The sequence below is a fragment of the Alligator mississippiensis genome, chromosome 5 (genome assembly GCF_030867095.1).
Source record: "Alligator mississippiensis isolate rAllMis1 chromosome 5, rAllMis1, whole genome shotgun sequence".
Classification (NCBI taxonomy): domain Eukaryota; kingdom Metazoa; phylum Chordata; order Crocodylia; family Alligatoridae; genus Alligator; species Alligator mississippiensis.
In genome coordinates, this window is record NC_081828.1 from 128,160,411 (window position 1) to 128,175,650 (window position 15,240).

Sequence of the window (15,240 nt, forward strand, 5' to 3'; positions counted from 1 at the left end):
TCATTTTGTGGATATTTATAACATAACCATAAATTACAAGTGAAATCCAGATGGTTGAAAAAATACTAGGAAAATCTGCAAATGAATCTGACAGGAAGATAGCACCTTTACTTTACCTCGCTGACTACTTTAAACTTCCCATTATTCAGTGACATAAACTTGCTGCTAATTGAAGGCATTGGAGAGATCTAGTATATTCTATAAAACAAAAATCAGTAAGTCAAGTATTAGGCAATGACTGTCCAATCCCAGGGGACAAAAAGTTTTTCTTGGATTAAACTGAAATTACTTCATTTTTGACAAGATGTCCATCTTGATGTAGATTAACTCTGAACAAAATTAATGGAAAGCCTTTAAAAACACCAAAAATCTGATTCTGTTTACAGTTTTCATTTATTAAGTATTTTTTATTGAACAGAATCATAATATGGCCAAATATTGATTTATCTTTCAGTAATTTATAAAATTATATCCATAAATCTTTTGAACAATATTGTGACATGATCAGTTTAGTTATAAATTACTTTCATTTGCTTAAGAACTTTTAGACACACAAATATAAAACTTATACATTTTAAATAAATGAATATTTGTTCCTGTCCTCCCCCCCCCCCACACTTTTTTTTTCCTTTTCTGCTTCTAAGAGTACCTTACTCAAGGTATCCTAGACAATGTATACTTTTTAATAAAAATATTCAAGTAATCTGTGTCAGGGCCTTAAGCCTAGGTCCACAGAAAGATTGAGGCACCTATAGATGACTTTGGCAAGATTTAAGTGCCTAAATCTAAAACTGTGAGCATCAAAATCCTCAATGGCCACCTAAACCTAGAGCAGGGGTAAGTAACCCCTGGCACAAGTGCCAGAGTGTGGCAAATGAAGGCATTTTGCTTTCATCATGACAGGGCTGAGCAACTGAATGCCTCTCTCACACCAGAGCCCCATCAGGTTATACAGAGTATGTGATATATTACTCCCTGTCCTAGCAATGGCAGGAAAATGACAGTGCACTCATCACCCTGTTTCACCTGTGGCAAGTTAATGGGTATTTTTGATGTTTTGGGCATTGTGCTTGGTAGTTGTGTGTGATGGTTGTTCCTGGAATTATCATGAATATGTTAGACAGATACTTGTTTAAGATGCTTTAGATAGGGATGATCCTACCTCGAGCAGGGGATTGGACTAGATAACTTCCAGAGGTCCCTTCTATGATTCTAAATGTTCAGCCTCTCTCTCAGCTGAGGAGCTCAATCTGATTAGATATTCTCAGAGCATGCTTATTGCATTGGGTGCTTGACAAAATGCAGCAGCAATTGTGCCATTTTCCTTTTGAACATGGCCAGAGGGAGAAGTGCCCTTTTTATATAGTAATTGGATAGGATGTGGGACTTCGATCTGTCAGTCTTTTCTGCAAAGCGAAACAGCTTGAACAGGAGGGATCGTGAGCTCCCCACCCTAAATAGTTTCTGGCCTGATGTTTGTGACATGGTTGGGAAGTGGGAAATATAGATGTGTATCCCCCCTGGCACAGGAAAGATTTAAACACATATGTCCACGTCCTGGATAAGTACTCTAACCACTTATGCAGTGAATTAAAGGGGACTAGCATCACTCTCACTGCCTCACCAGCCATGATTTAGAAGAGTGACCCCAGTTTAATTTCTGAACAAAAGGGTTATGGGTACCTACCTTCAGGGGCATTGGAGATGCATAGGGGGTACACATGGGTACATGTGCACCCCCTGAGATTGGCAGTGCACGCCCTGCGAAAAGTGCTGCTGATGCTGCCAATGGTGCCTGCGGGCAGTTGCCGCTGGGCCCTCCCCTCGCTGCTGACACCACCGGTGGCGTCTGCGGGCGGTCCCCAATTGCCACTGGCCACCACCAGCCACCACCGACCGTGCTGGTGGCATTTGTTTTAGCTCTTGGTAAAGCACCAAAGCCCAAAAGAAGGGTAGAATTTAAGATGCCCAGTGTTTTCTTTAGGTTTGCTTTTTGTGAATCCCTTTCAAGACATGCCACTCTCTCCAGGCATTAAATAAGGTTCCTAATTCAGGGTTGGGGATTCTGCTATGTGGTCTAGGTGCCTAAGTCCATAAGTGGATATGGGACTTGCCATCTAACTCGCTTGTACAGACATATGATGTGACTTGTAATCCAGGCCTCTTAAAAAAAAAATTAAATTTGGGATAATACCACAAACCAGAAGAAGCATGGTCAAGCTCAAATAATTTATGTAAAGTTTTGAATTGTAACCCATAGCTGCTGATTACAAGGTTGTAGCTCACAGTTAACATATTTATGTGACAAGCTGCTTTTTCTGACCTCAGTTTCCCATTCTGTTTTTGTCTCTACTTGAATATACTTTTTCTGCTGACAATCAGTCAGTACTTTTTAAATCTTTGGCATAATGTCACTTTTTAAATCTTTCACATACCGTCTGCAAAATTAAAAATAAATACTTTTACCATATCTGTTCCTACTTTTAAAATTCTCAAATTCAGGGGTCACTCAAAAGTCATCTCTTTTCCTTTTAAAAGACGACAACCAAAGAGCATAATACAGTTTTCTGTCTAGCAAAGGGACCCATCTGGAAAGAATTTAGCTTGCAAATATTATAGGCACTTGATTTAGCTTTAGATTCCCATTGGTAAGTTAAAGGTAAATTTACTGGGGCAAATAGTTCCCGAATATACCTCCAATGAACCTGGTAAAATACCTCCAGTGAACCTGACCAGTTTGGCTCATTGGACTAAAACTAGACCCTGCATTGTTTCTGTTGCATCATAATATTATTCTGTATATCAGAATGTATCATTTCAAGTGGACATTTACTAGTAATAAAGTCAATAGAGGCAATGGAGACTATCACCTGAAAGTGATTTATTTTTTTTCCAGAGCTTTTAAAGCCAGTTACAGATTATATGGCCTTCAAATGTGAAAGTTATTACAGGTTGGCATCTAAACCACTTAGCCAAGACTATTTTGCTTCATTATCCTAGTCTTTTAGGCTGGCCTGATGTACTCTCGCTCTCCTTCCCCCTCTCTTTTTGAATAAAACATCTTTGCATTTCCCATTCTTCTTGAAAATGGGAAAGAGGTATTAAATACATAATGTAAACAATGCCATCTGTCTTTTTCTTTGTAAAATCTTCTTCAAGATAGCCCTGATATGACCACTGGTTTCAATCACTTAAAAGGCAATAATTCAATTATATCATCCTTTATGTAGGAACTGCCATTGCTTTCAGTCCACTTCCAATCCTGACACAAGTAAATCACTTTGATAAGATCCACTTTTTATTTTTTTTCTAGGAGACTAGCATAAGTAATGATACCAGCGATAGACCAAGGACAAAATTACTATAATGGCCTTTTTGTAAGAAAGGAAAACATGTGGCATTGTGATTTACTGTGCTATTTGGAAAATGTTTTTTCTTGGAATTTTTGCAATAGCCACATTGGCATGGTAAAATACATTTAATTGCTATTAATTGCCAAATGGTGAATTCTAAAGAAGCCTCCACCAAATGGAAAGTATAAACAACTGCAGTTAACTAGATTTCTTAACTGAGAACAGGAACATAAAACCCCTTTGGGAATGAGTTAGGTTGGAGGCATCCTTGGTATAATACCCTTGATTTAAATGGAAATATACCAGGGATTATTTTGGTCATCTTCATGAATTGATATTACTTATCAGGTAGACAGCACTTTCTTCTGAAGTTGTTCATGTGAATTTAGTACTTGTTTAAGTGTCAGATTACAGTTACTCTAAAATAATTCACCCTCAATTTTACCCCATAATAAACTTACTCTTTAGTAAAGAGGTGACACAAACTGGTTTTCTTAAGGTGTGTGGCTGCAAAGTGGCAAGAGAACTAGTTTGTATTGAGCAAGTAGCTAGGCCAGGATGAATTAACTAGGGGAGTGGATACAGGGTACATTCCACATGGTCATTTTCCTACATAGTAAAGTTACTGCTCTTTTTTCCCCAATGGGTGCCTTTACTCTAGATTTGAGTGAATTACTGGGCATGTCTACATGAGATGCCACATCGCTGTAGCAATGCACTACAGCGACATAGCATCAGCAGGCACAAACCGTAATGCTGCAGCTACGTCACTGTAGCGATGCACTCCCTCACTATAGTGCGTCGCTATGGCAACGTGGCGGCTCAAAATAACCATGCACTACTAGTATGGCGCAGTAACGGCTGTTACTACACCGTCATTTAGTACTTCCTTTAGGAGGTCATTGGAGGTATTGGAGATACTAAGTGATGGCGCCTTAACAACAGTGCCATAGGGGCATGTGTAGATGCACCCACTGTGTGGTAGAGATGTGTGTTATGCATTTTGCCACATAATCAGGCCAATTTACTACACAGGAAATAGGTTGTGCCTCTGCCTCTTTGAAAATCTAGACCTATCCAATGTCTTTAAATCCACAGAATAGTTACTGCAAGACAAAGAACACTGCAGCTGTTCCCTGCTATGTTACTAGCATGCGTAAATCTTAACAGGAAGGGTGTACCCCTGAGGATTCTCTTTTCACACTTCTCCCTGATCTTGACAATGGTCTCTGAAAAAATGGGGAATTGCCAATTGATAGATCAGTATTTGCAGTGTGGACACTTGTCCCCAGGGAAATAGATTCTGACCATCACTACTGACGGAGATGGAGCTCTACCAGCACGAGTGTTCACCAATTTGAAGTTGCTCTTTCAGTCTTTGTTGAATGCCAGTTTTATATTCATTGTCTACAAGAACTGATAGGTTTCACCCTGGAAATCTGGCTATAAATTTGCTGCCATTCATTCAAGGAGAAAAAGCAGCATTGCATCTGGGCAACAATGAATGTGGAATTTTTAACAGGCCACAATATAACTGAAGTTATATATATATATAACTGAAGTATGCTAAACTTTTTTGTTAAATAAATATGAATAGCAAATACAGGTGAGAAGATTGTGGCTGTGGACATTTCAAGGGTAGTAGAGTGGCAAAATTTGTCAAAGATATTTTTTTCCTAATGGATTATTTTCTCAGTCTAGTGTCCAGGCTCAATTCATCTCTTCATGCCAGTCACATTAGATTTAGTTTTAGTAGAGAATTATTCTATGACTTACATTCTGATGCAGGTGAGGAGCCTACTGACATCCTATATTGTTTTCTTCCACAGAGAAAGTGTGGAGAGCCTTATTCAGAAACATTCCTATGCACGCTCCCCTATTAGAACCTATGGAGAAGATGAACTGGGAGATGAGAGCCAGGCAACACAAAGCAGAGGTAGGAAAACTATCTCAAAGTGAAAAAACTAAAGGCTAAACTCCCCACGTAGCCAGACTGTGCCTGGTGCCAACCAGTGCTGTCTGATCCCGTAGAGTTGCTCCCCCTTATGCCACTGGTGTAAAGCCCATGGAGTATAAGCCTACTCCACTGTGTCCCTTCTTCATCTCTGACAATGTCCTATACTGAGAGTAAGTGGAGTGATAACTGGTATAAAAGGTCTCCACCACCTTTAGGCCAGCAGAGAGTTCCCTTACTCATAGTAAGCTCCTCGCTGTCTACCTCCAGCCTGCTTATGGCTACTTTGAATTGTCTGAGCAGTGTGACAGGGTGAGAGCAGCATGGCAGGGTGAGAGCAGACTGGAACATTGACCTTATCTCTTAAGCCTTCATTTTTAACAACGTGATGGATTAAAGTCCCAATCCTGCCTGAGCCTTTCACCTCAGTTTTGCTTGATTTTCCAATTGCTAAACAAATGGCTATTCTGAGGTGCCTTCCAAGTGGATTCTTGCTGGACAAATTGCATCTGCAGTCACTCTGTCACTGAACCTAGACCTTGACTTAGTCCTATGGGATCGCTTACTGGCATTAACTTGTGTTGCATTTTTCTCTGCATGCTGACTTCATGTACTGCTTAGTATGTGATGGCCACTTGAGGTGAAACAATTCTGTCTGCTTTCATAAAGGCAATGCCCTTGTCTTGTCCTCTGACTTCATATAGGGTTGATAAGAGCACTGTTCCCATTTCCAAGCCCTCTTTGGCAGGTGGGGGGCAGGGAGGTGCTCATTTTTAACTGAAGATTGCTCTGTAATGTGCCCAGAAGAGTTTGCTAATACATGATCTAAGTATAATACCCCATTTGCCAGGATTGCTAGGCCATACCCTCAGCTGGTGTAACTCCATTACTCCATGTCTCACTCTTTCTCTCTGATTGAGCAGGTGAAGCATTCATCATGGAATAACTCAACCAATGCATTTTGTTTATTTTTTCTGTTTTGACAGTTTTTCCAAGAGCAGATGGTGTTTTCTAATATATATTTATTATTTGATACTGTGCGTCTACAGTTGGTTCTCAAGTAGCTTGTTTGGAAGTCAGTATCTGACATGCAAACTGTTTTTCCTTGACAGATAAATATCTTCATATTATTTCTCTTCTCTGATTATCTGATCATCTCTTAATATCAGATTCTAAAGCTAGTACTGCTAATTGCAATGGAAATATTTATTTTTCCCCAAAGAAGACTTTGCAATTTTGGCTTAACTTTTTGCTTTGCCAAATGTGTTTTCCAGAAAATTTATTTCCTAATATCCATGTAGGGAAGAAATCATGACCCCCACTGGAAGTCAACAGGAATTTGCTGTTGATTTTAATGGAATTAGGATTCAAATAGGCATGCAAACACAAAAGGGATATGAACAAAATTTTGAGTTCTTTAAATAAAAAAACACAACATTAGTGGAATTTTTGCAGTATTGACTTATGTCCAAAACCCAGGCAGATGACGATAACCAGGTGTATATATAAATAGTAGTAACTGACTCTAGCCTTTGTGAGAAACAGGATTTGTTTGGTAAAACCTTTTATCGGACCAACTATATAGTTGGGAGAAATGCAAGACAAGCCTAAACTAAATACCAAGTAGAACAATCTATAACATCTGCATTAGACTCTTTGAAAGTGACTGTCTGTAGTTATTAGACTCTTTGAAAGTGACTGTCTGATTGCTGACAAAACCAAATATATTTTCATTTGCAATTTAAAGAAATTAGCTTCTCCCTATTTTAGTTTGGAAATGCTTAGAAAAAAAAAGACATTTCATTTAAAAGAAATACTGTGTGGTCCAAGGTTTTTGGAACTAGTAATTTTTGAAAGTTTACAAGTTAAAAATAATTACAAATGAAAATAGAGCATTCCTCTGTTGAGCACAACTTTTTAATAGAAGTGCTTCCAATATTTCAAGATGTCATGGCAGATTTCAGTGTTGAGGCAACTCTATAGATCTTATCAGTCATGGTTACTATCTAACCCCTAGAACTCTGCAAGTAGTGACAAAATAGCAGAAGTGCTTTGAAACAACACCATTTTTAAGTCCTCAGTTTTGAATAAAACTATTTTGGCAAACTTTCAGTGGAAAACAAATCCAGCATAAGTAACAATTTTGATTAATCTTCTTTCATCAAACTCAGATTTTGGAAAATTTCAACCTGCTCAACTGGCCAGATATGAAAAAATGTATACCTCCTCAGTTCAGTGATGAAATTAAATTAAACTTGAATCCGAGTAATCAGATGTTTAACTTTTTGGGACCAGCATTAACAGTAGATAGAATGTATAGATCTAGTCACAGACTGAAAAATCAGTAAAACCTAATGATGTGTAAAGTGGTAGATTCTGTGGAATGCCGTGGAAAACCAGTATGCAAAGCTGATTCTGCTGTCCAGGCAACCACAACCAGTTTCTTAAGATGAAGCCTTGTTTAGAGAGAGGTTTTATCCATATTATATACAGGTAAAGTAGGACCATTGGTGAATAAAAACATAAAAAGAAGTTAGAGAGGGAAAGAGAGAGAAATCTTTGGGGAAAATATTGATTTGCACTCATAGCTCATCTTTAAAATCAGTGTTGCTCTATAAGATTCCTTTTTCTTTTTGCTGTTCCAGTTGCTTTATATACTACTATGCAAGCATCAATCATTTATTTTTCTCCTTGTTCACAGGATCAGCTTTTACAACATCTGATAACTTATCTCTCAGCTCTTGGGTATCATCATCAACCAGTTTTCCTGGATTTCAGCACCCGCAGTCCTTGACTGCTCTTGGTACCAGCACTGCATCTATAGCTACTCCCATTCCTCATCCAATTCAAGGATCTTTGCCTCCATACAGCCGCCTAGGAATGCCCCTTACCCCATCTGCCATAGCCAGCTCAATGCAAGGTAGTGGCCCAACGTTCCCCTCATTCCACATGCCCAGATACCACCATTATTTTCAGCAGGGGCCTTATGCAGCTATTCAGGGACTGCGTCACTCCTCTGCAGTAATGACACCATTTGTATGACTGACATAAGACAAGAGAAATCAAGATTTTCAATGTGCAAATTTGGTATGAAAATACAAGGGACCTTCCTGAAAGGTCGATGGAAGAAGAGAGTTGAACTCATAAAAAACCAGCTAACATAATGCATGATGGATATAGATTCCTCCGTTGAAGGATCACTGGAAGAGAACACAGCTTGGAGTTGCTCAAAGAACCGTGTGTCTAATACAGCCAAATGGATTCCAAAGTGTGCAGGATTTTTAATCAAGTACAGGTTGATCCAAAGGTGCATCGTATGTAGTGGAAAGAGGTTGCATTATGCAACAGTGTACAAATTAATTGTGTATAGGTTTTTTCACATGCTAAAAGGATTCTGAAAGAGGCAATACTCTTACTGAACTCCATCTCTACTGAATAATACAAGCCAATCACCCCCCAGATTTATTGCTACAGCTTTGAGCATGTTTAGGCTATCACAGCATCAGTTTGCTGGGAAATGGACGGGGGGGGAAAAGCCATTCTCCTTTTTTATTAAAAAAACCCCACATTTGCTTATCTTTATTAAGAATAGTATTTAATAGTTAACAATGAATTATTAATTGATATTTTCATGGGGGAAAGACGAACCAAACAAAATTCAGTTGAATTCATCCTTTCATTTTCATTTAGTCCACAAGGTTGTATCAAGTCAGAAAAGAAGACTGCATTACAGAATTGCAGCAGAAATATTGTATTCTTTGCTTTCAGTTGAAAAATGAACTTCTTGTATCTCGGAAGGGGCCAATTAACCATCTGTCAAGAATAATGGAGACAAATACTGTTTTTGAGCTTCTGTTCCTTTTCAATCTGAAAACCAAAAATCTCCAACTTTTAAACTAAAGCATATATCTGCAATTGATTGCAAAGGATCCTTGTGTCCAACTGTGCACTTGTAAGGAGAAAACAAAATTTGACCCTATTCTTTTAACATATAGATCTGCCTGCCCAACTTCCAAATGTTAGTACTTGAGTATGATCAACACATCACAGTTTACCAGCTCCCTCGATTTTCATAGGTCAGGTCACAGATGCTGTAACTAGATATGCTGTTTCTGTAGGTCGGGGCCAAATTTTTTGCTTGTTTATGTTCCTATATGGTTAGTAGAGTTGCCTGAGACATATATCGACACAGAGAATTTGGCACATGCTATTTTTTCATGAGGATGGATATTGTGTGGATTTCTAATTAAGCATTTTTGGGTAAGCCATTGGTAGCATTTTGGCTGTAAACTGGAGTTGCTAGTCATTATCTGATGTAATATAAGAACCATAATTAGCATTATGGGCAAAATTTACCCCGGCACAAAGAGGCAGCACGAGACCTATGAGCCATAAAGTCTTAAGACATGCCTGGCCTCATGCTGGCTAAGTGCACAAGGGTGAAATTCTCCATATGCAAGGAAGCAACAATGTTCTCATGGAAAGGCAATGGTCCAGGCAGCTCAGTCAACATACAGTTCCTGTATGTCTGCACAAGACGTACATGTCTAATGACCTCAGTTTTATAACCAACTGATAAAAAGAAGCTTTGCAATAGTGTATCACAAATCTTAGGATGATGGAAAATAGGCTTTGAATGGAATACCTTCCATAAAAGCACTGTTCTCTTATATGCCTATCCTGTTTAAGTGTCATAACATGATACAGTAGGGGCTTCAGCATGTTGTGCCATGTTTCAGTGAAGTGAAAGACAAGTCACCCATCTGTCTTTTACCTGTAGCCCATTCACTTGCCATATGCAACCCTACCAATAAGGCTATGTCCACATTGTCTCTGACCGTGCTAGCAAGTGCTACCATAAAAACACAGTTTTCCCACTTGTCTCACCCCACACATGAGAAATGCCAACAAAATATAATGCTGCCACTGCCTGGTGCATGCCCAGGACATGATCAGTACTGCTGTAAGGCTCAGGCATGCTTCTTGGTGCAATACCTAGCACTGCTTTACTGGTGGCTTCCTCGTATTTTCAGTATGGGGAATGAGAGTAAGTGGGTCAAGCATGTTTCTTCCCAAACGGAGGAAAGGTAGTCATGCCTGATGCTCACAGTAAAACCTTTTTATGCTTTGCCCTGTCTCTGTTACATTGTGTTCTGATAGAGCCGAAAAATCTGTTCCTGCAGATAAGAAGTGTATCAATAAGCCCTAAGCATGCTGACTACTTTTAAAATCTGGATGATTTTGCCATAGAATGAATGGATGCCATTGCTTCAGCATTACCTCAACTTCTACCTATGCACTGTACAGCATGCTGCAAGGATGGGTGTAAAATTGTTTAAGGCAACTAGTAAGTTGTTTCTTTTTACTGGTGAAACCTCATCATCCACGCATAATTTTTGGATTAGGGAATGTCACAAATTCAGGTAACAGTTGAAGTGCTTTGTCAACTTTCATAGGCTGTAAGTAGGCACAGAATTTGGCCTGACCTACCTATTTACTAGGATTTTGCACTTGAGTATCTGTTTTGGCTGAAGTTATATGTGGTAAAAGACCCGTTTTCCCATTTTGATATGAACTCCAGTCTTAGATAAACTGAACAGCTACAGACCAGAGGTGTGGTGAAAAGGCTCCAGGCCACCCTCCAAACACAAAGAAAGTTGTCTTACTGAGATATTCAGTGCAGATTTGGAAAAAGAATGATACTCTTTTCCTTCTCTTCCAACTGTATAAACTGGTAAGTGTAGTATTTACCAAGCAACTAGTATTAGAACTAATATACCAGTATTTCTTATGCAATATCTTTGATTTATCTAGCATTGCATGGGGGATAAGTCTGATTAGAGTTCAGCCTAGCAGCTTTACAACTGCTTTTTCTATATGCTAGAAAATGCTGAAGCAAGTAAACCACTTTCAGTCGTCTTACGAAGGGTGGAAGAGATGAGCTGAACTAATCTTTGTATTTGGAAGCTATTCTTTCAGAGTGACTTGCAAAGACTTATTAAGCAGAGCCTTAGAAATAATTTATATGATCTCAATGGCTCTTTTCTATATCCTGTCCTGCTATTCTCAATTTAAAATTTCCCCTGTGATGGTTACAGGGCATGAAAATGTTTCAGAGAAACTTTCGTGTTTCTCATGAAGGTACAACTACTGTATATTAGCAGGAGAAAACCTGAATTTTTTTTTGTTGCAAATGGCTAAAATTTTCAATGAAAAGCAAATCATTACAAAAATGGAAATAATATATATCTGAAACATTTGGCACTAGCTGTCCCCTTCCATGGAAAATACACATTCAGGGTACAAATTCTCACCCACTATACATATGGAATATTCCCTTTAGTGGGCATAGTTTGCAATCTTTTCAGTCAGTTGGGGAACAAGGCTCAGACCATAGTTTGCTTCCACAGACCATAGGTTAGGCTCTCTGAAAAGTCAGCCCTCTCTATTTTGCTACATGACCAGTTCCTCCCTACAGTAGGAAAACAACTTCTGGATTCTCCACTATGCTCATCCCACCAACTTGGCAAATGGAAGTTTCCACCAGCATGCATCTCTCTTTTTTTCAGTGGAAAGTTTGCGGGCACTCTACCAGAAGTAGACTGTATGTCCGCTTCTCAGCTCCATTCTTTTCTGCTGTTGACTCGATCTGCAAAATCAACGACTGCCCAATCCCATGGAGCTCACGTGGTTTCAAATGATAGGGAGTGCAGTGTAACTGAATGGCAACATCTGCCTTGCAGTTTTCATGACTCTGGGGAATGTCTATCCTGTTATTTCTGTGATTCCCTGTCCTCTGTGCCTCCCATGTACATTCTGATGCGTCTGTACCTCTAAAGTCAATGGTAAAATTCTCATTGACCTTAATGGAGACAGAATTGCACCTAGCAATTTTACTAATGGTATCCAGCTAGCTGCCATTAGTGATACTGGCAGTGAAGGAACTCCATAGAGGAGGCAGTTTTCAATCTGCTTTAAAGTATTTGTTGCGGGCAAAATCCTTAAACATGTAAGCCAAATATTAAATACTTGGATACTAGGATATCTTTGTTTAAAAACAACAGCTGTTGTTTTGATATGAGCTCAGTACATTCTTCCCAGGGTGTCTGTATTGACCAGGTCACAATAACATCACTTTCAGGCAAAATAGTTGCTGCTGGTAGATGGCTCAGGGATGCTCAGCAATATTCATACTAATATTTGCAAACTATTTCACATGTTTTTTTCTCGCACAGAGAGCGCCTCACCTGAGTGAGCTTTCTTGGCTGAGCAGAATGGGCCCTGTGTTCTTTTCAGAAGGGTTGGGTTAACATGCCTGAATTTGCTTTTCTAAGAGAATGATAAGATTATCCTTCTATTTTTTAACTGTCTGATTCAAAGTGTAATAAGCTTCAGGTCTTGTATTTAACAAAGGCATCACAAAGACTAAAACAACTATTTAGATGCATTGATTTGGCTTGTCTTTTTTATTTCTGGAATCTGAAAGACGTTAGACATCAAATACATTTTAAATCTGGCCATTCACTTCACAGAACTTTCCCATCTGGTTGGCTGCCTGCTGGGAGGGGACTGTCAAGTATACAAATTTAGACTTATTGGTTGAATTACACTGGACATGAGCTGATTTAAGAAGTGCAGACAAATGGGTTGAGAGATCACTTTCATATGGTTCCTTCTGGGTCCATGGAAATGAGCAGATCTTGTCCACTCTAGGATATGGTGGTTGTTATTTTTCAGCATTGATCCAGCTTTGCCTCAGGGAGTGGGCTCTAGAGGAGGCAGCTGCAGGCTGTCCTTAATGCCATCCTCCTTTGTGAGTCAAAAATGCCTGCACCAGTTTTCTGAGCTCCATGATTGGTGGTTGCACTCATGCAGCAGCATCAGTGCTGAGAAACATTTACAAAGTTTCCTTGCAAATGTGCACCTTTACAGCTTTGAAAATAATGAGAACTGCCAGGTGCCAAGCACTTTAGGAGAGTCTGGCAGACAAAGCAAATAGTATATTCTTTGGCCAGGTGGCAGGGCATGCTGATGGGAGAAGGAAAAAAAAAAGCTTGCAGTACTCAGCATGTGCTAAATGATAAACTGATGGTGTGATTAGGCCCTCTGAGACTTCTCTATGTGCATGCATTAATGGAGTATTAATGAAAATTATGTTTAAATATACTTTAAGAAGCATCGAAAACAGACTGATGACGTTCACCTGTGTGCAGAGATGGCAGGAAGGCCTATGTGCCATGCAAGTCTCATTATTTGGGGAGCTGCTCTGGAAATAGCTCTTACATTGATCCTCTGTGCAGGACTGAGAGTAACATTGTTTTTCAGCACAGAAACTTGTGTTTCTCTTGGTTTGTTTTTGTGAGATCTGACTTGTCTGTCTGTCCCTATCTGCTGCAGGATTTTTATTCTACTGGTACTAGCTCCTAGCAGGACTGAGAGTATGATTATAATTTCTGGTCTACCAAATGATACATTTTTTATTTTCTCTTCCTTACCTTTTTACAAGAAAATTAGGCAGTGATTTCAGTGAGTACCCTGGAGTAATTTCTTATTATAGCTTATGGACAAAAAATACAGTTTGCTGTATTTTACCTCTAGCACATTTTAAATAGTCTCTTATTTTCTTATTTTACCTTCAGAAATATGAGAAAAGGTTTCTTTTACAAAATAGAGAAGGTAAAAACTGGATGTAGCCTCTTTAACAGTTCTGCTGTTTGCTGTGTTTAATTTGTTCTTTAAAATGCATTATGTGAGCACATTCATCATGTACTGAAGCGTGTGTTTGTGTGTATGGGGTTGGGGGAAATCTTTTTATGGAAAAAGAAGTTATGAACATAAACTATGAAGCAACATCTAATGAAAAGTTTCTTTTTAAGTGCAATATATTTATTTCTGCTAGAAATATAATATCAACATTATGTAATATTTGAAGCATTAAATGTTATTTGTAAACAGCTTAAAATTATATATATATCTCACAAAAATGTACATAAGTGCAAATGTGTGGATATTCAGTTCCTTTCATTAAAATATTGGGTGTTTTGATATAATCCTTCTTATTTAGCCAAAGCTTTCTCCTTCTGCTGTTCTCTAGAAGTCAGTGGCTTTAACTGGGATGCTTATGTACTTCTGTAATGAGAGATTCAGGCAGAGTTGCTACTGTGTGAAGTTGCCTTAGGCTGGGTACATACAGTCAAAAAGCCTGAGGCTGAATCGATTCAGTCTTTGCAGGTTAGTCTAAACTGCAAAGATTAAATTGAAACAGAAGTGAGCAGACATTTACCTTTGATTCAGGAGATGCAGCCACATGCCTGCAGTGGTTCAGGCCAGGAGATAGGGCAGGGATGGGCAAAGTCCAGCCTGTGGGCCGGATCCAGTCAGCAGTGAACTCCATTTCCTAGCCACCCCTGCACACGGCTGGGGCCGGTCTCCATGGAGACCCCAGCTGCATGTGAATGTGCAAGGCTGAGGTTGCCATGGAGACTAGCCCCAGCCATGGTGGTAGGGCATGTGGCAGAGCAGGGCAGGGGGCTTCTCTGGAGCCACTGGGATCTTGCGATGGGGGCAGCTTGCTCTGGAACCAGGGCATAGCCGCTATCTGTAGCCTGCATGCTTCAGACAGGGGTGCACAGGCAAGAGATTGCAGCTCTGCCCCAGCTCCTTGCGGCAGTGACAGCCTGGTCTGGAGCAGGGGCAGAACCACAATCCCCTGCCTGCATGCCCCTGCCTGGAGCATGCAGGCTACAGATCATGTCTCTGTCCTGGCTCTGGAGCAAGCTGCCTCCATCACAAGATCACAGCGGCTCCAGAGCAGCCCCCTGTCCTGCTCTGGTACATGCTCTGCCAGTGGCTGGAGCCGGTCCCCATGGAAACCCCATGCTTTCACAGCACAACTGCAGCTGGGGTCTCCATCGAGACTGGCCCCAACCATGT

At 39.8% G+C, this 15,240-nt stretch overlaps 1 protein-coding gene across 1 annotated transcript in view; it reads left to right on the plus strand.

Moving 5' to 3' along the window:
• Nucleotides 1-14,357, plus strand: part of TBX20 (T-box transcription factor 20) — a 52,087-nt gene extending 37,730 nt beyond the window's left edge. Inside the window, exons 7-8 of the mRNA XM_006269100.4 lie at nt 5,183-5,289; nt 8,009-14,357. Of these exons, the coding sequence (XP_006269162.1) occupies nt 5,183-5,289; nt 8,009-8,349 (448 nt within the window). The 3' untranslated portion in view covers nt 8,350-14,357. The remainder of the gene's footprint in view (nt 1-5,182; nt 5,290-8,008) is intronic.
• Nucleotides 14,358-15,240: the final 883 nt, after the last annotated feature.